This window comes from Pongo pygmaeus, chromosome 11 (genome assembly GCF_028885625.2).
Source record: "Pongo pygmaeus isolate AG05252 chromosome 11, NHGRI_mPonPyg2-v2.0_pri, whole genome shotgun sequence".
Taxonomy (NCBI): domain Eukaryota; kingdom Metazoa; phylum Chordata; class Mammalia; order Primates; family Hominidae; genus Pongo; species Pongo pygmaeus.
In genome coordinates, this window is record NC_072384.2 from 115,539,496 (window position 1) to 115,561,761 (window position 22,266).

At 37.1% G+C, this 22,266-nt stretch overlaps 1 protein-coding gene across 1 annotated transcript in view; it reads right to left on the reverse strand.

Moving 5' to 3' along the window:
- ABCA12 (ATP binding cassette subfamily A member 12) overlaps positions 1 to 22,266 on the reverse strand; it is a 206,094-nt gene that overhangs the window by 175,297 nt on the left and 8,531 nt on the right. Inside the window, exon 2 of the mRNA XM_054478791.1 lies at positions 3,640 to 3,733. Within this exon, the coding sequence (XP_054334766.1) occupies positions 3,640 to 3,733 (94 nt within the window). The remainder of the gene's footprint in view (positions 1 to 3,639; positions 3,734 to 22,266) is intronic.

Genomic DNA, 22,266 nt, shown 5'->3' on the forward strand with positions numbered 1-22,266 from the left:
AGAGGAGTGAGGTTCTGGCCTTGCTCTTGCTGCTGACTTTTCCCGTGGTATGTGAGGGCAAGGGCATGAGTGCAGGATTCCAGACTGCACCCTGTTCTCCAGCACACCCATGATCTAATGATGAAGACTGAGGGACCCACCATGGCTGAGTTTCATTTAGAGGTGGATTCTAGAGTTTCGTCTTCACTTCTCTATTGCCCAACTAGCACTGTAGCCCACAAATGATTTTAACTCTATTAAAGAGGACCTAATTTCTATGATACTTCAGCTACAATGCTTCATGAAGAATTAGTTGGACACAGGTAGCACTGAATACTAATAGTTGGGATAACTCTAATACATACATTGGAATGCAACTACTCCCCATATTTCTTGATTTCATAATTGAGACAAAGCAGGGGTGCTTCCAATCCTAGTTTCTAATTTTAGTTCACTTTTACAAAATGTAAATGATGCAATGTGAAAAATTAGTACTGACTACTAGATGTAAGAAATGTGAGTTCATGAGCTTAAAACCAGATTCTGGAGCCAGACTGCTTGGTTTCAAATCCTGACACCACCACGTATTAACGGTACCATCTTGGTCAAGATACTTAAGTTCTCTGTGCATTAGTTTTCTCAACTGTGAGATGAATAATACAGTAACCACCTTACTAAGTGTCTGGTACACAGTATGAGAGCAAGAAATATTTTTATTATGATGAATTATTGGCCAATTCTAATCTTTCAGCATACAAGACATATATGAGAAACAAAGAAAAACAAGAGCAATTTAAAAAACAGGATAAAAGCATCTAAATCCAAACTGTCATCTCAAAGTTATTCTTTCTACGACAAAAGAGGGGGAAAAGGCCAGGCGCGGTGACTCACACCTGTAATCTCAGCACTTTGAGAGGCCGAGGCGGTGGATCACGAGGTCAGGAGTTCCAGACCAATCTGGCCAAGATGGTGAAACCCCGTCTCTGCTAAAAATACAACAATTAGCCGGGCATGGTGGCGGGTTGCCTGTAATCCCAGCTACTCAGGAGGCTGAGGCAGAGAATTGCTTGAAACCGGGAGGCAGAGGTGGCAGCGAGCCGAGATCGCACCACTGTACTCTAGCCTGGGTGACAGAGCGAGACTCTGCCTCAAAAAAAAAAAAAAGGGGGGGGGGGGGGAAGAAAAAGTAACTGCTTCTCTACCAGTCTTACATTCTCCAAATTACGCCATACCACCTCTGATTACAAAATTACAGTTTATATTCTATTGATTATAGAATGTATTGAAACTTTGGGCATAATTTTCATTTGGCTCTTATTTACCCAAATAGGAGTTTCAGACTTAGAAAAAATTTGTATGTAAAAGGGTAAGATGCGGTAAATCTCATAGACAAAGAAGCAGTTTTCACCGCCTTTCTTTCCTACCCCACATGATTGAATTTTGGCAAACTGTAATCTCCCTGTGTTGCAGTTTTCTCATTTGTAAAGTGAGAGGGTCACTTCTAGTTGTAATAACAAACCAAAAAACTATTTTTTAGACTGAGTCTGATAAGGTCTAAGAGACTAACAAACATACTTTCAGTGTTTGAATCATCCTATAATTTTGTATTGTCCTACCCATAAACAGAAAGATAATCACTTCCTTGGCTAGTTATTATTAGAGTATGATAATAGACCCACAGTAAAAAGTTATTCATCTCCTCCCAGATACAATGTTTTTTCAAAGCCGTTTAGATTAGGCCTAAGAGGCACATGTCACATTATTTCTCTAGTATTTTTTTTTCTTCCTAATTTAGTAGAATTATAAGAGCTTTCCACAGTTTTCTCCATGAATCTCTAATGCTATCAGGTAACACCAATTAATTTAAGACTGCTCATTCAAAGACCTATTTCTCTCTTGGAAGTTTTACAAGAGGAACTTTATGTAACTGAAAAGTCCTTAAAAACAAGAAATTGGTGAAAATAGGTGTTGTAAGGAGCTATTAAAATCCTCCCATCACTATTGTTAAAAAATTGATAACATATTAAACCAGAATATTTAAGAGTATTTGTCCTACTTATATGGTATTCCTGAAGCCCATGTTACTTAAGATATGTACAAATATATAAATGGATTATTTCTGAGACCCATGCTACTTAAGATATGAACAAACATATAAACTCCAACAGTATACGGTGGAGTCAATCTGTTATAAATAACTAATATACACATAATATGAAGAGAGCAAAATTATGCTGTTTTTATGAACAATCAAATAAAATCTCATCAATAACTCCAATGACCTGAGAAAAAATCCTTTAGAAATAAGGTACTATTGGCTGGACGCGGTGGCTCACGCCTGTAATCCCAGCACTTTGGGAGGCCAAGGCAGGTGGATGACAAGGTCAGGAGATCAAGACCATCCTGGCTAACACGGTGAAACCCCGTCTCTACTAAAAATACAAAAAAAAATTAGCCAGGCGTGGTGGCGGGCACCTGTAGTCCCAGCTACTCAGGAGGCTGAGGCAGGAGAATGGTGTGAACCTGGGAGGCGGAGCTTGCTTGCAGTTAGCCGAAATCACGCCACTGCACTCCAGCCTTGGCAACAGAGTGAGACTACGTCTGAACAAAACAAAACAAAAAAGAAATAAGGTACTATTTAAATGTAAGAAATTATTTATTCTAGCGCCAACAGTTTAAATGCTTTCCACTAACTGAGTTGACATTTTCTTTTGAATTAGCCTATTGAGCACGATTCACGTAAATTCTGCTATAGTTCTCATCTGATTTCTTAGAACTGGGTGATTCAAAAACACTAATTATTTTTAAAAGTCACTAGCTTTTTGCTCTCTTTACAAAATAATTCAGCATTGTCTTCTTTTACACAGCAAATTACCATAATTTATGTGAAATACAATCTAATTTATAGAAATTTGATTTACAAGAAGCTTTTTAGGAGATGGCTGCTTTGTGAAGCAAGAAGCATCTGGTTTGACTTTTCCTCCTCTTTTAAGAAAACTGGCTTCACAGGGAAAAAATAAAAACGAAAACAGCATTCATCAAGCCACTGGGGTTAAAACCCTCATCCCCCTCAGTTCTGAGGACTTTTCTTAGTCCTTTCTACTTTTTCATTCTGGATCCAAAAGAAAATAACGGAGTGTCGGGCATTCTGCCCATTTTACAATTTGACAATTACTAAACGTAACTGAAAGAGCGCTAATTAGAGAACAATCTTCTCTTGAACTAAATGTGTTGACACGCTTACACCACTCAAATATCAGCCCTAAAGAGAGAGAAGAGATTTGTATACTATTCTGGATTTTCATTTGTTCAGTTGATCAAATACAAGACTATGGTTTCCCTTACAAAAGTAAAGAATGATATAGCATGAGATTGCTGCTTGTTTTGCTGTGAATAATAAATGGGTCAAAATTTTATAAAGGCTAAAATATTTTCTGGCTTCTACAAGCTTCATATTTTTCTAGATAAATATTACAAACTCAACTTTCTGACTAACTTGAAAATCTAGGGTAAAAAACACACAAATTGTTCATATTAATCCTTCCAAGTGAAAACACCATACCAAAAAATTTTTTTGAAATGAAACACTAAAGTGGTATCAAAATAAATTTTTAACTAGAATCCAAAAATTAGGGAAATAAACAAATGTCATTTACTTACAAGTTGGTTTTGCAGTTGGAGGAAATTTGGTCCGAGTAATAGCCAAAATTATGAAAATAATGACTGGCCATAAGATCAAGACAAGTGTCCAAAGCTGCAAAATAATGGTAGAAAAAATTGTTAGTTTTATTGTTGAACCAAAGATTTTTAAAACCTGACTACAAAAAGTGTGTCATACTATCATATTTCAACATGAATATTTGACCAACTGTCGATATTATTAATAAAAAGTGAATGAGAGATTTTTTTAATATGTAAAGGACCTGTAAGTGCACAGAAGAATGATTTTTCCAGGCTTAAAACCATGAAATAACCTTCTGAAGACTTATTTTGGGTCACCTCTCATGACTGCCCCAATCATGATTATATTAAAATTAACCCTGATTGGTTACTTCATTCTTTAAAAATCCTTTAGAGTTTCCCACTTCCCTGTTGGATAAGACACAATGTTCTAAATAGGCCATACAAAACCCAAAATAATTTCAACCTATGCCTGTTTTAGCCCTTTCAATGTCAGCATTCTATGCTCAGTCATAAAGACTGGTGTGTGAAGCGGGTCATGACCCATAAATATTGTTGAATAAATGAACCTAAGAATGAACCAAAAAAGAAGTAATTGAGTCAATGACTGAAGAAGTAAAAACGAACTTCAAGTCTCATGCAGTCCCACATACTACTTAAGGTCTTGTGTGTCTGCTTCTATCATAGAACTTACACTGTTATAGTCAACGATCTTTTTTTTTTTTTTTTGCCCAGTTCCCAAATAAACTGGACGTTCGTTTACGGTAGGGGCAGTGTCTTATTGACACCTAAATTTCCACCACTCGATGAAAAATAGATGCTCAAAAACACATACTGCATTGAAATTTCTTTTTCTTTTCTTTTTTTTTTTTTTTTTGAGACAGAGTCTTGCTCTGTCACCCAGGCTGGATCGCAGTGGCGCGATCTTGGCTTGCTGCAACCTCTGCCTCCCAGGTTCAAACAATCCTCTGCCTCAGTCTCCCAAGTAGCTAGGATTACAGGCACCCGCCACCATGCCTGGCTAATTTTTGTATTTTTACTAGAGATGAGGTTTCACCATCTTGGCTAGGCTGGTCTTGAACTCCTGACTTTGCGATCCACCTGCCTCAGCCTCCCAAAGTGCTGGGATTACAGGCATGTGAGCCACCGTGCCCGGCCTGAAATTTCCATTAGAGAATTTCACTTTAAGTACTTTAGGAGCTGCTTTTCCTCCCCATGTAGAAGTGATTCAGTTTGAAAAACACTAACTGCTTAGTATTTTATAGACCTATATAATTGGCTCCAGAACCATGAAAAACATATTCACAAGAACATTAACTGTGATATGCAAATAGTTATGGTGCTAAAACCAAATCACAGGGACAAATTTTGCCTATACTTAATAAAGTGAAACTTGGAACTGTATAGTTTTGTGGTCAGACTTATCTTTTCTCTCCCACTTTTCAGAGACAATTCGCTTCAGCCAAATCTCAAACTATCTACCTGGAGCTCTTCAATTCACCAAAGCAATCCAAACCCCATGAATTACTGATCCTTAAATAACTTGTAATCTAATTTGCTACTAAAATCTCCATTTTGTGTCCAAGAGTGCTGCTCTCCTCTCTGGTAGGCCTGTCACCAACTTCTTAGACTTTGGGTATAACGGTTAAGTTTTCAAAAATGGAAGTTCACTATAGATCCAAGGAATCCTGAGGCACTTGATTTGAACATAGCTTGAAAAGCACCCACACAGACTGAACAACTTAATCTAAAACAGCACTTCTCAAACACTAGTGTCGACTTCCAGATCAATCTGGGATCTTGTAAACATACAGATTATGGTTCAGTAGATCTGAGGTGGGGGCTGAGATTCTGCATTTCTAAGAAGCTCCCAGGTAAGTGATGCTGATTCAGCTGGTCCATGGACTGTACTTTGAGGAGAATGGATCTAGATGTATGCCACCCTACCTATCTAACAGGAATGTTTACAAAGTCCTGGAATATTTTTCTTGGAAAATTTCTTTGGGATCACCTAATGAATAGAATTCAGGGCATTTGTAAATTTGAATGGGAGAAAAAGAGATGATATTTTTATTTTCTCTAGTTTGTTATTAACATTTAGTATTTCCGTTAATGATGAATGTAGGCAATGAGCCACAGTGTTATTAGAAGTACCTGTGACTTTGTCACTAATAGAAATTATGGATATTTAAAAATCACATTAGAGTTGTTGCAGATATCTTAAAGTGCTACTTATACTCATTACTACTTAAAATTAGTTATGAATTCACCACTAGACCTTTTATTTAATACTATAATAAAGAGATACACATATCACCACATCATAAATTTGCTTTTTTTTCTTTGAGATGGAGTCTTGCTCTGTCACCAGGCTGGAGTGCAGTGGTGCAATCTCGGCTCACTGCAACCTCCGCCTCCTAGGTTCAAGCAATTCTCCTGCCTCAGCCTCCAGAGTAGCTGGGACTACAGGCACATGCCACCATGCCCAGCTAAGTTTTGTATTTTTAGTAGAGACAGGGTTTCACCATGTAGGCCAGGATGGTCTTGATCTCTTGACCTCGTGATCTGCCCGCCTTGGCCTCCCAAAGTGCTGGGATTACAGGCGTTAGTCACCGCACCCGGCCAAATTTGCTTTTTTAATACTTTGATAACTGAATTTCAATATAATTGGTTTTATTTATAATCCTTTTTATTTTATTTTACATGATGAATTTTAAAACATTATTCTTAAAGGAGCTGTAGGTTTGACCAAACTGCCAAAGCCATCCTAAGGTCTTGTGATCTGATCTAACTCTTTTTTGTATTCTCTGGGTGCAGAAAGTTAGCATAACTTGTCCAAAGTCATATATCCAATTGTGAAGCAGAGCAGGAGACAAGGATCTGAATCCCAAGATACATAGGAGGCCAGGATTTTTTTTTTTTATAATTATCGTGCTGTTCTTAGCAGCAAATAAGAAAGCATTACAGAAAGTGTATTGCAAAAATATGAGTACTACAGAAATGTAAGATGTGTTATTATTCTAGCCTCATCTCTGATTTATTTCAAAACTGGAGCTTGTTCTTTAAAGATCCTGGATACAAGGTATCATCTTTATTTTATGTTTCTCATTTGAAATGTAGACTAGAAAGAATTAAGGTTAAAAAATTAATGTTTGTGGATTTATCAGTTTTGTATTTGAGGTCATAGTTATGAAAGTATTCATCTGAGTAGACTTAATGCCCCATAGCTACTTTTAGGAACATCTATTCATTTTCTATGGCAACTTCATGAGAATTCAGTGACGGAGATCAACTATAACAACATATCCACATTCAGATAAGGGGCATATATTGTATGGTATGTATGGTTGTCTTTTGCTTGATCTAATTTGATGATTTCATGAGGATGTTTTGGTGAGTTTTAAAATTAATTTTAAACATATTTTGAATGCAGACAAAAATGCAATCTATACCAGAGACGTTTAAGGCATTTTAGACTCTGTTGAAGGCAAAAACCACAGCCAGACTATAAACGAACCTATTATTACAAGGTTTCCCTAGGATTTCAGGTCAGAGAGAGATTTAGAGAACATTTCTGCATACTGCATTTTAGGGGGATAATAAATACAAAGCCCTCTACACCATGGTCTCATGAATGTTAAGGTTGACAGGTTAATCACAAAAGCAAGAAATAAATAAAATTTAAATTTTCATAGCAGCAGTGTTGCTCACAACACCATTCTAAATATGTTCATAGGCAACCTAGAAGCAAATGCAGTGTCAAGGATTCAAACTCTAAACCAATGAGCCATGACTTTTTTCTGTTTGTTTGGAGAAAGGGATAATATATTAATTTTACACATATAGACACAGGAGCTACTGGAGATGTTTGAGGAAAGCAGTGTTTAAAGGTTTAGTGTTTTTGCTTAGAATGTAATTATTTCACACTATCTCTACATCTCCTTGGCATTCCACCCCCCTATACTCTTGGCATCAAAGGGTATGTGCACACTAAATAGTTTATGATTCCTTAGTGGGCCAGGGCATTTGTGTCCTTTTATTTCTCCAGGATTTATTTTCTACTGAGATGTACCATTCTGTTCTCTTTTTCTTCTTCTTTTCCTGAAAAATTCAATCCAAAAGTTCGTAGGTAGGTCCTAGCAAGGTAAGTGTACATGCTAGTACTTGAGGAGCCACAGCAACCCATTGAGGGAAGTGGGGCCTTAGAAGGCTGAAGAGACATAGGCACTGAGGCAGTGAGATGTGGGGTGTCAGAGACCAAGTGGGGTGAAGAAGGTGTCAGTGCAGGGAGACAGGACAGGCAGTGGCAGGCGACTGATTTCATAAGAGCAGGTTGATGATGAAAGTAGATATATCCTCCATTAGGGGAGTCAGGCTTCTCACTATCTTCAGGGTAATTATAACAATTGGAAAAGAAGGAAACTAGAATGATCTTGGTAGTGTTAGGTTAGACTGAGCAAAATGGGCATAAACTCCTAATTCCCAAATGTATAAAGAGGCATAAAATGCAGGTAAAAATGCGTGTGTGTATTATTTATTTTTTACTTTCTGGTTCCACAGTTTGTTTCTGCCTCATTGTGTACCTTCTTTGCTCAATTCCTGAAAACACCTATTTTTCCAAAAAAATGCTAGCTTCTTTTAGTAGACAACTGAGTGCTAGGTGTGATCATTGCTAGTGGGGTCTCAATATTTTCAGTACTCGACATAGCTAAAGATGATATATAGAAGATAAAGAAAGAGACAGATGATACAAAAGGATAGATAGTTATATAGCTTGCTTGATTGATTGATATAGATAGGTAGGTAGATAGATTGATAGAAGGGTGATGGATTTACCACAAAGGGATTGGCAATGAATGATGAAGACACATCCAAGAATACAGATACCAGCCTGTGGCTGTATTTAAACATTAAAATATATTTGAAAATAAAATATATTTAATTAAACTAGGAATCCATGAATCTATGCTGATGGAAACAAACACATAGGTAAACATAAATAAATTGAAAGCTTAATGAGGAATGGAGTACGTACCTACAAAATATTTCTCTATAAAATGGGACAAAATGTCATCACGCACAACCTAATGTGATGAAATGGAAAAAAGAGCTTAATTTCTGTGACATTCTTGCCAAAGATGAATAATAACCTGACTCAAAAAATAAAGAAACAACCGATACTTTACAAGACAATTGGTCATGAAGGTTCAAAAGTGTCAGGGTCATGAAAGTCAAGGAAAAATTGAGAAACTGTTACACATTAAAGGAGACAAGAGCCATGAAAACTAGATGCAACACGTAATTCTAAACTGGATCCTTTTGCTATATAAAGGCCACAGTTCCAACAACTGGTGAACCTTGAGTCTAAGGATTTGATGGTGGTATTGAGCTATGTTTACTTGTAGAAAATATACATTAAAGTATCTGGGGGTAATGGAGCACCAATTTCAAATTGTTCTACAAAAAATGTTATTTGCATTGTTCTTGCAACTTTTGTTTAAATTTGTTTCAAAATAAAAAGCTTAGAATTATTTAAAAGATTTCTGCATTCCTTTTTGAAAATCTAGACTAATTTTTAAAAGAATGCAAGAGATGAAGAAAGAGAAAAAGAGATAAAGACAAGCTTCACATCTAGAAACTCTATCCTGTTGCATGCAAGTATTGAGGTTTGGAGAATTAATGATAATGCCAGGGCACATTTCAGTGACCTTGTAGTCACTAAGTCATCAACTCAAAATTACAAGTTTAAATCTTAAGCAATTCCTTGAATTAATCAAATGTAAATTCACTGCAAAATTTTCATTTAAAGCTAATCTGCAGTATCTAGTAATATTTTCCTCTGCACCTGCTAAGAATTATTATTTCAAGTATTTACAAATTTCAAAAACCTGATATTCTAAAAAATTTGGGCAAAGCATATAATCTCAACTTTAGGTCATCACTACTTTATTACATTGTCAAAACCCTTTATTCTAATTAATGCTAGTCTATCTGATTCTATTTTTGTCTACCATTGTTATTTTCTTACCATTTTCACTAAACGGTAAAGAAAATAAGATACAGGTGAATTTTAAGTAAACAAGTCTAACTATATATTTTTAAATTATATGAAACTAAACTACTGTTTGGAGACTCTGTGAATTTAATTACTACATCTTATTATCCTAGAGCAGAGGTAACAGACTGGTGGTAGAAAGATCACATCAGATTCATGGAGGTGTTTTGTTTCTTGCACACGGTTTTGTTATTGTTTTCAATGAAATGTAAATGCCTTTAAGTAGGGAAAGTACTCTCTAGTTCATCATAGATGTCGCCATTCCCCACTTTTTAATGAAGTGCATGGTGTACTTTACCTATCACATTACATATTTTGCCCCTACAGACATTTGAGTTTGTGCCTTTATACTAGAGTAGCCTGAGGCTGGTTATGTCAAAAATAAATGATACCCAACAGGGCATGGTGGCTAATGCCTGTAATCCCAGCACTTTGGGAGGCCGAGGTGGGCAGATTGCTTGAGGTCAGGAGTTTGAGACCAGCCTGGCCAACATGGTGAAAACCTGTCTCTACTAAAAATACAAAAATTAGCCGAGCATGGTGGCACGCGCTTGTAGTCTCAGCTACTGAGGAGGCTGAGGCAGAAGAATCATTTGAACCCAAGAGGTGGAGGTTGCAGTGAGCCGAGATCTCACCACTGCACGCCAGCCTGGATGACAGAGTGAGACTCCATCTCAAAAAAAAATTAATTAATAAAAAAAGAATGATATGATACTGAATATCAATACAATTCCTATATTTTAATAGGATTTCTTTTGCCTCACTCCAAAAACAAAAACAAAAGGCTAAGATGAAGAGTTTTCATTCCCCTTCATAGCGCCATAGTTTTGGAGAGTTTTAAGGAAATTTAGAGTATAAATATAAATATATATAAAACAGTAATCATTTATTTAAGATATATACATAAATACAAAAAAAAATTGTTGAGCACCTACTATGTACCAGACACTGGGGATACAGCAATGTAAGTTTTCAGTCTTTTGAGAAAGGGAAACAAAAAAATAATTACAACTAATTTGCATTTCTCTATGATTAGTGAGGATGAGCATTCTTATATGTTTGTTGGCCACTTGTATGTCATCTTTTGAGAAGTGTCTGTTCATGTCTTTTGCCCGTTTTTTTAATGGGATTATTTGTTTTTTGCTTGTTGATCTAAGTTTCTTATAGATTCTGGATATTAGACCTCTGTTGCATGCATAGTTTGAGAATATTTTCCCCCATTCTTTAGGTTATCTGTTTCCTCTATTGATAATTATTATTTTATTTTTGAGACCGATTCTCGCTCTGTTGCCCAGGGTAGAGTGGCACAATCTTGGCTCACTGCAGCCTCCACCTTCCAGGTTCAAGCAAGTCCCCTGCCTCAGCCTCCCAAGTAGCTGGGATTACAGGCATGGGCCACCACGCCTGGCTAAGTTTTGTATTTTTAGTAGAGACAGGGTTTCACCATGTTGACCAGGCTGGTCTTGAACTCTTGATCTCAGGTGATCTGCCAGCCTTGACCTCCCAAAGTGCTGGGATTACAGGCATGAGCCACTACTCCCGGCTGATGATTTCTTTTGCTGGGCAGAAGCTCTTTAACTTAATTAGGTCCCATTTATCAATTTTTAGTTTTGTTACAATTGCTTTTGAGGACTTAGCCAAAAATGATTTGCCAAGGCCAATGTTGAGAAGGATATTTCCTAGATTTTCTTTTAGGATTTTTAGAGTTTGAGGTCTTACAGTTAAGTCTCTAATCCATCTTGAGTTAATTTTTATATATGGGGAAAGGTACGGGTCCAGTTTTATTCTTCTGCATATGGCTGGTCAGTTATCCCAGCACCTCTTATTGAATAGGGAGTCCTTTCCCCCATTGCTTGGTTTTGTGAGCCTTGTCAAAGATCAGTTGGTTGTGAGTATGTTGCTTTATTTCTCAGTTTCCAATTCTGTTCCATTGTTATACGCACCTGTTTTTGGACCAGTGCCATGCTGTTTTGGCCTCACATGAGGCAGAATGGCCATCATTGAAAGTAAAAAAAAAAAAAAAGAAAAAATCAAAGCAAAACAAAAAAAAACAGATGCTGGCAAGGCTTCAAAGAATAGAGAACACTTATCTACTATTGATGGGAGTATAAGTTAGTTCAACCACTGTGGAAAGCAGTTTTGGGATTTCTCAAAAGAACTTAAAACAAAGCTACCATTTAACCCTGCAATCCCTTTACTGGGCATATAACCAGAGGAAAAAAGATCGTTATACCAAAAAGATACATACACTCACCATGCTACTCACAATAGCAAAGACGTGAAATCAACCTATGTGTCCATCAATGGTGAATTGGATAAAGAAAATGTGGTACATATACACCATGGAATATTACATAGCCATGAAAAAGAATGAAATCATGTAATCATGTCCTTTGCAACAACATGGATGGAGCTAGAAGCCATAATCCTTAGCAAGTTAATGTAAGAACAGAAAACTAAATACTCTGTGTTCTCACTTATAAGTGAGAGTTAAACATTGAGCATTTATGGACATACACATGGGAACAACAGACTCTGCAGAGTACTAGAGGGAAGAGGAAGGGATGGAGACATGGGCTGAAAAACTACCTATTTGGTACTATGCTCACCACTTGGATGCAATATACTCATCTAACAATCCTGCACATATACTCCCCATATCTAAAATAAAAATTGAAAAAAATAATTACAGCTAGTTGGAATGGATAATATGACATAGGAAGTAAAGAATGCAAGAGAAAGATAAATCAAAGAAAGCTGAGTCTAAAACATGAAGGATGAAAAAGGGTCAAACAGAAGAAATAAATATGTGTTGGATGGAGCGTAAGAAAGAAGTGGGAGCCTTTCGAGCAGAAGCAGCATATGTGTGAAGATCCACAGATGGGGAAGAGAGGGGGATATTCCAGGAACAGAAATAAGTCCAGAATGACTGGTACGTTGAGACTTAGGGAAAATATATCTGCCATATGGTTATCCAACCTCTATTTGAATGCTTCTAGTGACCAGAAGTTTACTATGAAACTCTTCATCATTGGACAACTCATATTGTCTGATATTTTTGCTTATATTAAGGTGAAATCTTTCTTCTCATAACTACTGCCTATTTGTCTAAGTTTGGCCTCTTCTTCCACATGAGAATTCTATGAATATTTGAAGAGAGACAAAATCCCTTCTTCTCCTGGGCAACTTTAACAATTCTGTTAAGTACTGTTAAAAAATATGTTCCCCAGGATGAATTCTTGTTGTCAGGTGGTCTTCTTATAATTAATGTCAGCATTCAATACAATACTCCAAATGATAATAGCTAATATATATTGGCTGCTTAGATTGTGCAACATGCTCTGCTAAACACAACATGCGTTATCACTTTTAACATAATAACCTCCTTTTCTCTTGCAGATGGGAAGACAGGATCTTAAAGTGACTAAATAAGCTTTTCTTCCAGAAGCCAGTAAGCAGTAGAGCTGGTGTTTGAACCCAGGGAGTCTGGCTACACTAGCAGAGTTAATCACTAAATTATAGAGCTAACCCACTACAAAATAGATTACTGGCTGTCTTTCATTTGAATACTATACTTTTATTAATTGATTCTATGAGAGCATTGAAAGTCATTTAAAGGACTTTCTGTAACCTAGAACTTTTTATTGCAAACTTGAAAATAAAAATTGCTCAAACTTCCATATATAAAGTACACTATCTCTTCTTTTTTCCTTTATTTCTTTTAGCATTGTCCTATAAGACAAGAATGACTGTTATTTGATGGTAACAAGAGGATTCCAAGGTTTACATTGCAGAGTAAGAGCTTGGTACCTAAGACCCAGAATAAACCTTAGTTCCCATGAGGAAACTTACTTTCCCAGTGAGGAAATAAAAATGGCTAGGAGTTCTCAATTAATTAGTTTTTCTGGTTGATATGATTTGGCTGTGTCCCCACCCAAATCTCATGCTGAATTGTAGATCCCATAATCCCCATGTGTTGTGGGAGGAAGCCAGCAAGAGGTAATTGAATCATGGGGGCGGGTCTTTCCTGTGCTGTTCTCATGATAGTGAACAAGCCACATGAGATCTGATGGTTTTATAAATGGGAGTTCCCCTGCACAAGCTCTTGCCTGCTGCCATGTAAGATGTATCTTTGCTCCTTCTTTGCCTTCCACCATGAATGTGAGGCTTCCTCAGCCATGTGAAACTGTGAGTCCATTAAACCTCTTTTGCTTTATAAATTACCCAGTTTCAGGTATGTCTTTATAAGCAGCATGAGAACAGACTAATACACTGGTGTACCTCACTGCCATCTAAGGAAATGACTCCTCTAAAAACTGGAATCAAGAAAGTTTGGTGAAATCCATACTTATAGATTTGAACTTTAAAGATTGGTAAATTTTTTATGGTGTTTACAGAAGCAATGGATTTTTATCAGACATTAAGTCAATTAACTCCTCTATTGCTCCCATTTCTGAAGCCTCTTCACTTCAGTTACTTTTTAATGGTTGACTACATTCATAAAATTTGCATGTCTACTATGTGGCAGGCACCATAATCAACAGGTAGAACTAAAATTTTTGAGCAATTAAAAGGGATTAAGGGAGTAAATGATACCAATTCAGGAGAGATAAAAGGAACTGGGACATTGATCGCATAGTTGAGTAAGTTGTGCAGGACCTAGTTTATTTCAATCTGATTTAGGATTATTTTGAAATTAGGGTTTAATCCTAAATTGTTTTATTCTAAAAAATATTTTAATGCATAGACAAACTTGTTCTTAAATTCTGAAGCAAAGTTTTCCTCTTTCTCTAGTCACTGTGAAAGGTGGTATATATGAGCAAGGTGGGGATTGCAGGAGGGTATGTCAAGCTTGATCCAAAATGTAAGCCTTTAGCAAGTTGTGACAATGTCTGAGGGGAAAAGCTAGTTCTATCATCAGCTGAGCTACAGTGTGATCCAGTAGCGAAACAGTTACCACAGAAAATAAACAACTAAAGTTAATTTCCCTTCTTTAGGTCAGAAGGCTGGAATTAGATCCCACCTCTGTTGAAATTTGAAGTCACTCCTTGATATGCCTATTTAGGACCCATCTTCTTTTTTAAAAATTTGAGATTTGGGGGTACATGTGCTTGTTGGTTATATGGGTATTACATGCGTAATGGTGAGGACTAGGCTTCTAGTGTGCCCATCACCAAAATATTGTACATTGTATCCAGTAGGTAATTTCTCACCCATTATCCCTTCCCTACTGTGGCATTCCCAGAGTATTTTTTCTTTGTGCCCGTGTATACCATTTGTTTAGTTTCCACTTATAAATGAGAACATACAATATGTGATTTTCTGCTTCTATGTTAGTTCACTTAGGATAATGGCCTCCAGCTCCATCCATGTTGCTGCAAAGGACATGATTTCATTCTTTTTTATGGCTGTGTAGTATTCCATGGTGCTTATATACCATATTTTCTTTTTTTTCTTTTTGTCTCTTTTTTAAGATGGAGTTTTGCTCTGCTGCTCAGGCTGGAGTACAGTGGCGCAATCTCAGCTCACTGTAACCTCCACCTCCTAGATCCAGTGATTCACTGCCTCAGCCTCCCAAGTAGCTGGGATTATAGGTGTCCGCCCCCATACCTGGCTAACTTTGTATTTTTAGTAGATAAGGGGTTTCACCATGTTGGCCAGGCTGGTCTCAAACTCCTGATCTCAGGTGATCTGCCTGCCTCAGCCTCCCAAAGTGCTGGAATTACAGGTGTGAGCCACTGCACCTGGCCTGCCACATTTTCTTTTTCCAATCAACTGTTGGCGGACACTTAGGTTGTTTCCATGACTTTGCTATTGTAAACAGTGTTGCAATAAACATACCAGTGCATGTGTCCTTTGGGTAGATACACAGTAGTGAGATTGCTGATTCAAATGGTAGTTTTATTTTCAATTTCTTGAGGTATTTCCATACTGTTTTGCATAGTCTGAACTAATTTACATTCTTATCAACAGAGTATGAATGTTTTCTCTGCATCCATGCCAACATCTGTTATTTTTTGGTTTTTTTGTTTTTTCCTTTTTTTAATCTTTATTTTAATTTTTTTATAAGTTATTGGGGTACAGGTATTATTTGGTTACATGAGTAAGTTCTTTAGTGGTGATTTGTGAGATTTTGGTGCACCCAGCACCCAAGCAGTATACAATGCACCACATTTGTACTCTTCTATCCCTCGCCCCCCTCTCACTCTTCCCCCAAGCCTCAAAAGTCCATTGCATCATTCTTACGCCTTTGTGTGCTCATAACTTAGCTCCCACATATTAGTGAGAACATACAATGTTTGGTTTTCCATTCCTGAGTTACTTCACTTAGAATAATAGTCTCCAATCTTATCCAGGTCACTGCAAATGCTGTTAATTCATTCCTTTTTATGGCTGCGTAGTATTCCTTCAACATATATATACCACAGTTTCTTTATCCACTTGTCGATTGATGGGCATTTGGGTTGGTTCCACAATTTTGCAATTGTGCATTGTGCTGCTATATACATGTGTGTGCAAGTACCTTTTCGAATAATGACTTCCTTTCCTCTTGGTAGATATCCAGTAGTGAGATTGCTGGATCAAATAGTAGTTCTACTTTTAGTTCTTTAAGGAATTTCCACACTATTTTTGATAGTGGCTGTACTAGTTTACATTCCCACCAACAATGTAGAAGTGTTCCCTGTTCACCTCATCCATGCCAATGTCTACTCTTTTTTGATTTTTTTATTATGACCATTCTTGCAGGAGTGAAGTGGTATCACATTGTGGTTTTGATTTGCATTTCCCTGATCATTAGTAATGCTGAGCATTTTTTCATATGTTTGTTGGCCATTTGTATATCTTCTTTTGAGAATTGTCTGTTCATGTCCTTAGGCCACTTTTTGATGGGATTGTTTGTTTTTTTCTTGCTGATCTGAGTTCATTGTAGATTCTGGATATTAGTCCTTTGTCAGATGTACAGATTGTGAAGATTTTCTCCCACTCTGTGGGTTGTCTGTTTATTCTGCTGACTGGTCCTTTTGCTGTGCAAAAGCTGTTTCATTTAATTAGGTCGCAGCTATTTATCTTTGTTTTTATTGCATTTGCTTTTGGGTTCTTGGTCATGAAATCCTTGCCTAAGCCAATGTCTAGAAAGGTTTTTCCAATGTTATCTTCTAGAATTTTTATAGTTTCAGGTCTTAGGTTTAAGTCCTTAATCCATCTTGAGCTGATTTTTGTATAAGGTGAGATGAGGATCCAGTTTCATTCTCCTACATGTGGCTAGCCAATTATCCCAGCATCATTTGTTGAAAATGGTGTCCTTTCCCCACTTTATGATTTTGTTTGCTTTGTGGAAGATCGGTTGGCTGTAAGTATTTGGGCTTATTTCTGGGTTCTCTATCCTGTTCCATTGGTCTATGTGCCTATTTTTATACCAGTACCATGCTGTTTTGGTGACTATGGCCTTATAGTAGAGTTTGAAATCAGGTAGTGTGATGCCTCCAGATTTGTTCTTTTTGTTTAGTCTTGCTTTGTCTATGTGGGCTTTTTGGTTCCATATGAATTTTAGAATTGTTTTTTCCAACTCTGAAGAATGATGGTGGTATTCTGATGGGGATTGCATTGAATATGTAGATTGCTTTTGGCAGTGTGGTCATTTTCATAATATTGATTCTACCCAGCCATGAGCATGGGATGTGTTTCCATTTGTTTTCATTGTCTATGATTTCTTTCAGCAGTGTTTCCTAGTTTTCCTTGCACAGGGCTTTCAAGTCCTTTGTTAGGTATATTCCTAAGTATTTTATTTTTTTACAACTAGTGTAAAAGGGGCTGAGTTCTTGATTTAGTTCTCTGTTTGGTCGCTGTTGGTGTAGAGAAGAGCTACTGATTTGTGTTCATTAATCTTGTATCTGGAAACTTCACTGAATTATTTTATCAGTTCTAGGAGCTTTCTGGAGGAGTCGTCAGGGTTTTCAAGGTAAACAATCATATCGTCAGCAAACAATGACAGTTTGACTTCCTCTTTACTGGTCTGGATGCCCTTTATTTATTTATCTTGCCTGATTGCTCTGGCTAGGACTTCCAGTACTAAGTTGAAGAGGAGTGGTGAGAGTGGGCATCCTTGTCTTGTTCCAGTTCTCAGAGGGAATGTTTCAACTTTTCCCCATTCAGTATTATGTTGGCTGTGGGTTTGTCATAGGTGGCTTTTATTACATTAAGGTATGTCCCTTGTATGCCAATTTTGCCACGAGTTTTCATCATAAAGGAACACTGGATTTTGTCAAATGTTTTTCCTGCGTCTATTAAGATGATCATGTGATTTTTGTTTTTAATTCTGTTTATGTGGTGTATCACATTTATTGACTTGCATATGTCAAACCATCCCTGCATCCCTGGTATGAAACCCACTTGATCATGGTGAATTATCTTTTTGATATGTTGCTGGATTTGGTTAGCAAGTATTTTGTTAAGGATTTTGGCATCTATATTCTTCAAGGATATTTGTCTGTAGTTTTGTTTTTCGCTTATGTCCTTTCCTGGTTTTGGTATTAAGATGATGCTGACTTCATAGAATAAATTAGGGGGTGGGGAGTTCCTTCTTTCTCTATCTTGTGGAATAGTTTCAAAAGGATTGGTACCAATTCTTCTTTGAATTTGTGGTAGAATTCTGCTGTGAATCTGTCTGGTCCTGGGCTTTATTTCTGTTGGTAATATTTTAATTACCATTTCAATCTCCCTGCTTGTTATTGGTCTGTTCAGGGTATCTAATTCTTCCTGATTTAAGCTAGGAGGGTTGTATTTTTCCAGGAATTTCTCCATCTCTTCTAGGTTTTCTAGTTTATGTGCAGAAAGGTGTTCATAGTAGCCTTGAATGATCTTCTGCATTTCAATGGTGCCAGTTGTATTATCTCGTTTCGTTTCTTAGTGAAGTTACTTGGATTTTCTCTCTTCTTTTCTTGGTTAATCTTGCCAGTGGTCTATTTTATTTATCTTTTCAAAAAAACCAGCTTTTTGTTTCATTGATCTTTTGTAATTTTTTTGTGTTTCAATATCATTTAGTTCTGCTCTGATCTTGGTTATTTCTTCTGTTGGGTTTTGGTTTGGTTTGTTCTTGTTTCTCCAGTTCCTTGAGGTGTGACCTTAGACTGTCAATTTGTGCTCTTTCAGTCTTATTGACGTAGGCCTTTAGGGCTATGAACCTTCCTGTTAGCACTGCCTTTGCTGTATCCCAGAGGTTTTCATAGGTTGTGTCATTATTGTTGTTGAGTTCGAAGAATTTTTAAATTTCCATATGATTTTTGTTTTTGACCCAATGTTCATTCAGGAGCAGGTTATTTAATTTCCATGTGTTTGCATGGTTGTGAAGGCTCCTTTTGGAGTTCATTTCCAGTTTGATTCCACTGTGGTCTGAGAAAGTGCTTGATATAATTTCAATTTTCTTAAATTTACTGAAGCTTGTTTTATGGCCTATCATATGGTCTATCTTGAAGACAGTTCCATGCACTGTTGAATAGAATGTGTGTTCAGCCGTTGTTGGATGAAATGTTCTGTACAGATCTGTTAAGTCCATTTGTTCCAAGGTATAGTTTAATCCATTGTTTCTTTGTTGACTTTCTGCCTTGATGACGTGTCTAATTCTGTCAGTGGAGTACTGAAGTCCCCCACTATTACTATGTTGCTGCCTATCTCATTTCTTATGTCTATTAGTAATTGTTTTATAAATTTGGGAGCTCCAGTATTAGCTGCCTATATGTTGAGGAATGTGATATTCTCCTCTTGGACAAGGCCTTTTACCATTATATAATGTCCCTCTTTGTCTCTTTTAACTGCTGTTGCTTTAAAGTTTGTTTTGTGTGATGCAAGAATAGGTACCCCTGCTTGCTTTTGGTGTCCATTTGCATGAAATGCCTTTTTCCACCCCTTTACTTTATGTGACTCCTTTTGTGCTAGATGGGTCTCCTGAAGGCAGCAGATGTTGGTGAGTTGTTATCCATTCTGTGGTTCTAAATCTTTTAAGTGGGTCATTTAGGCCATTTGCATTCATTGTTGGTATTGCATGGTTGCAATGAGGTACCATTGCATTCATTGTGCTCTTTATTTCATGTGTACTTTCTTTATTTTGCTTTTGCTTTTTAACTTGTATTTTTGTTTTATAGGTCCTGTGTGATTTATTCTTTAAAGAGGTTCTGTTTTGATGTGTTTTCAGGATTTGTTTCAAGATTTAGAGCTCCTTTTGGCAGTTCTTGTAGTGGTGCTTTGGTAATGGCGAATTTTCTCAGCATTTGTCTGAAAAAGACTACATCTTTTCTCCATATATGATGCTTAGTTTTGCTGGATACAAAATTCTTGGCTGATAATTGTTTTATTTAAGGAGGCTATAAAGATAGGGCCTCAATCCCTTCTAGCTTGTAGGGTTTCTGCTGAGAAATCTGCTGTTGATCTGGTAAGTTTTCCTTTATAGGTTACCTGGTGCTTCTGTCTCATAGCTCTTAAGATTCTTGCCTTCATCTTAATTTTGGATAACCTGATGAAAATGTGCCTAGGCAAAGATCTTTTTGTGATGAATTTCCCAGGTGTTCTTTGTGCTTCTTGTAGTTGCACGTCTAGGTCTCTAGCAAGGCTGGGGAAGTTTTCCTCAATTATTCCCCTAAATGTGTTTTCCAAGCTTTTAGAATTCTCTTCTTCCTTAGGAACACCAATTATTCTTAGGTTTGGTCATTTAACATAATTTTAGACTTCTGGGAAGCTTTGTTGACATTTTCTTATTCTTCTTTCTTTGTCTTCGTTGGATTGGATTAATTCTAAGCCCGTGTCTTTGAGCTCTGAATTTCTTTCTTCTACTTCTTCAATTCTATTGTTGAGACTTTCCAGAGCACTTTGCATTTCTAAAAGTTTGTCCAAAGTTTCCTAATTTTTTATTGTTTTTTTTCTTTAAGCTATCTATTTCCTTGACTATTTCTCCCTTCACTTCTTCTTTCATGTTTTGGATTCCCTTGCACTGGGTTTTGCCTTTCTCTGGTCCCTCCCTGATTAGCTTAATAACTAACCTCCCTGAATTATTTTTCAGGTAAATCAGGGATTTCTTCTTGGTTTGGATCCATTGCTGGTGAACTAGTGTGATTTTCTGGAGGTGTTGAAGAGCCTTGTTTTGTCATATTACCAGCATTAGTTTTCTGTTTCCTTGTCATTTGGGTAGGCTCTGTCAGAAGGAAGATCTATGTCTGAAGGTTGTTGTTCAGATTTTTTTGTCCCATGGGGTGTTCCCTTGATGTAGTACTCTCCCTCTTTTCCTGTGGATGTGACTTCCTGTGAGCCAAGAGCAGTGATTGTTGTCTCTCTGCTGGGTCTAGCAACTCAGCTATTCTACCCGACTCTGGACTAGTACTGTGGGTTGTCTGCACAGAGTCCTGTGATGTGAACTGTCTATGGTCTCTCAGCCATGGATACCAGTGCCTTCAGCTTCTCCTGTGGGGGTGTGTGATTGGGAGAGGAGAGTCTCCCTTTCCACTTCCACAGTTGGGGCACTCACAGTTTTGGAAGGGTCTCAGATCCTTCAGGAGCAGTCCACTTCCTTCAGAACGTCTGTGTCTGATCTCAGGTCTCCGGGTCATGTCCTTGGTGCTGCCTGATCTGCATCCAGGGCGAGCAGGAGTTGCTGTGGGCTCCACACTGACTTTTTAAGTAATAGCCATTCTGACTTGTGTAAGGTGGCATCTCAGTGCGGTTTAAATTTACATTTCTCTTATGATTCACGATATTGAGAATTTTTTCATGTGTTGGTTGACCACTTGTATTTCTTCTTTTGAGAAATATCTGCTCATATCCTTTGCCCAGTTTTTAATGGGGTTGTTCGTTTTCTTTCTGTTGATTTGTTTGAGTTCTTTATAGATTCTAGATATTAATTCATTTTCAGAGGCATAATTGGTAAATAATTTCTCCCATTCTGTAGATTGTCTGCTTATCCTGTTATTTCTTTTGCTGTGCAGAAACATTTTGGTTTGATTAAGTCCCATTTGTCTACTTTTGCTTTGTTGCATTTGCTTTTGGGGTCTTCATTATAAATCCTTTGCCTAGGCTAATGTCCAGAAAAGTTTTTCCAGGCTTTCTTTTAGGATTTTTATAGTTTCAGTCTTTTGTTTGGTCTTTAATCCATCTTGAGTTAATTTTTGTATGTGATGAGAAATAGGGATCCAGTTTCATTCTTCTGCATATGGCTAGCTAGTTACCCAGCACCATTTATTGAATAGGATGTCCTTTCTGCATTGTTATTTTTGTTAGCCTTATTGAAGATCAGTCAGATGTAGGTATGTGGCTTTATTTTGGGGTTCTCTATTCTGTTCCATTGATCTGTGTCTATTTTTGTATCAGTATCATGCTGTTTTAGTTACCGTAGCCTTGTAGTATAATTTGAAGTCAGGTGATGTGATGTCTCCAGATTTGTCCTTTTCCTTAGGAGTACTTTGGCTATTCAGGCTTTCTCTTGGTTCTATGTAAACTTTAGGATTTTTTTTTTTTAATTCTGTGAAAAATGATATTACTAACTTGTTAGGAATTACATTGAGTCTATA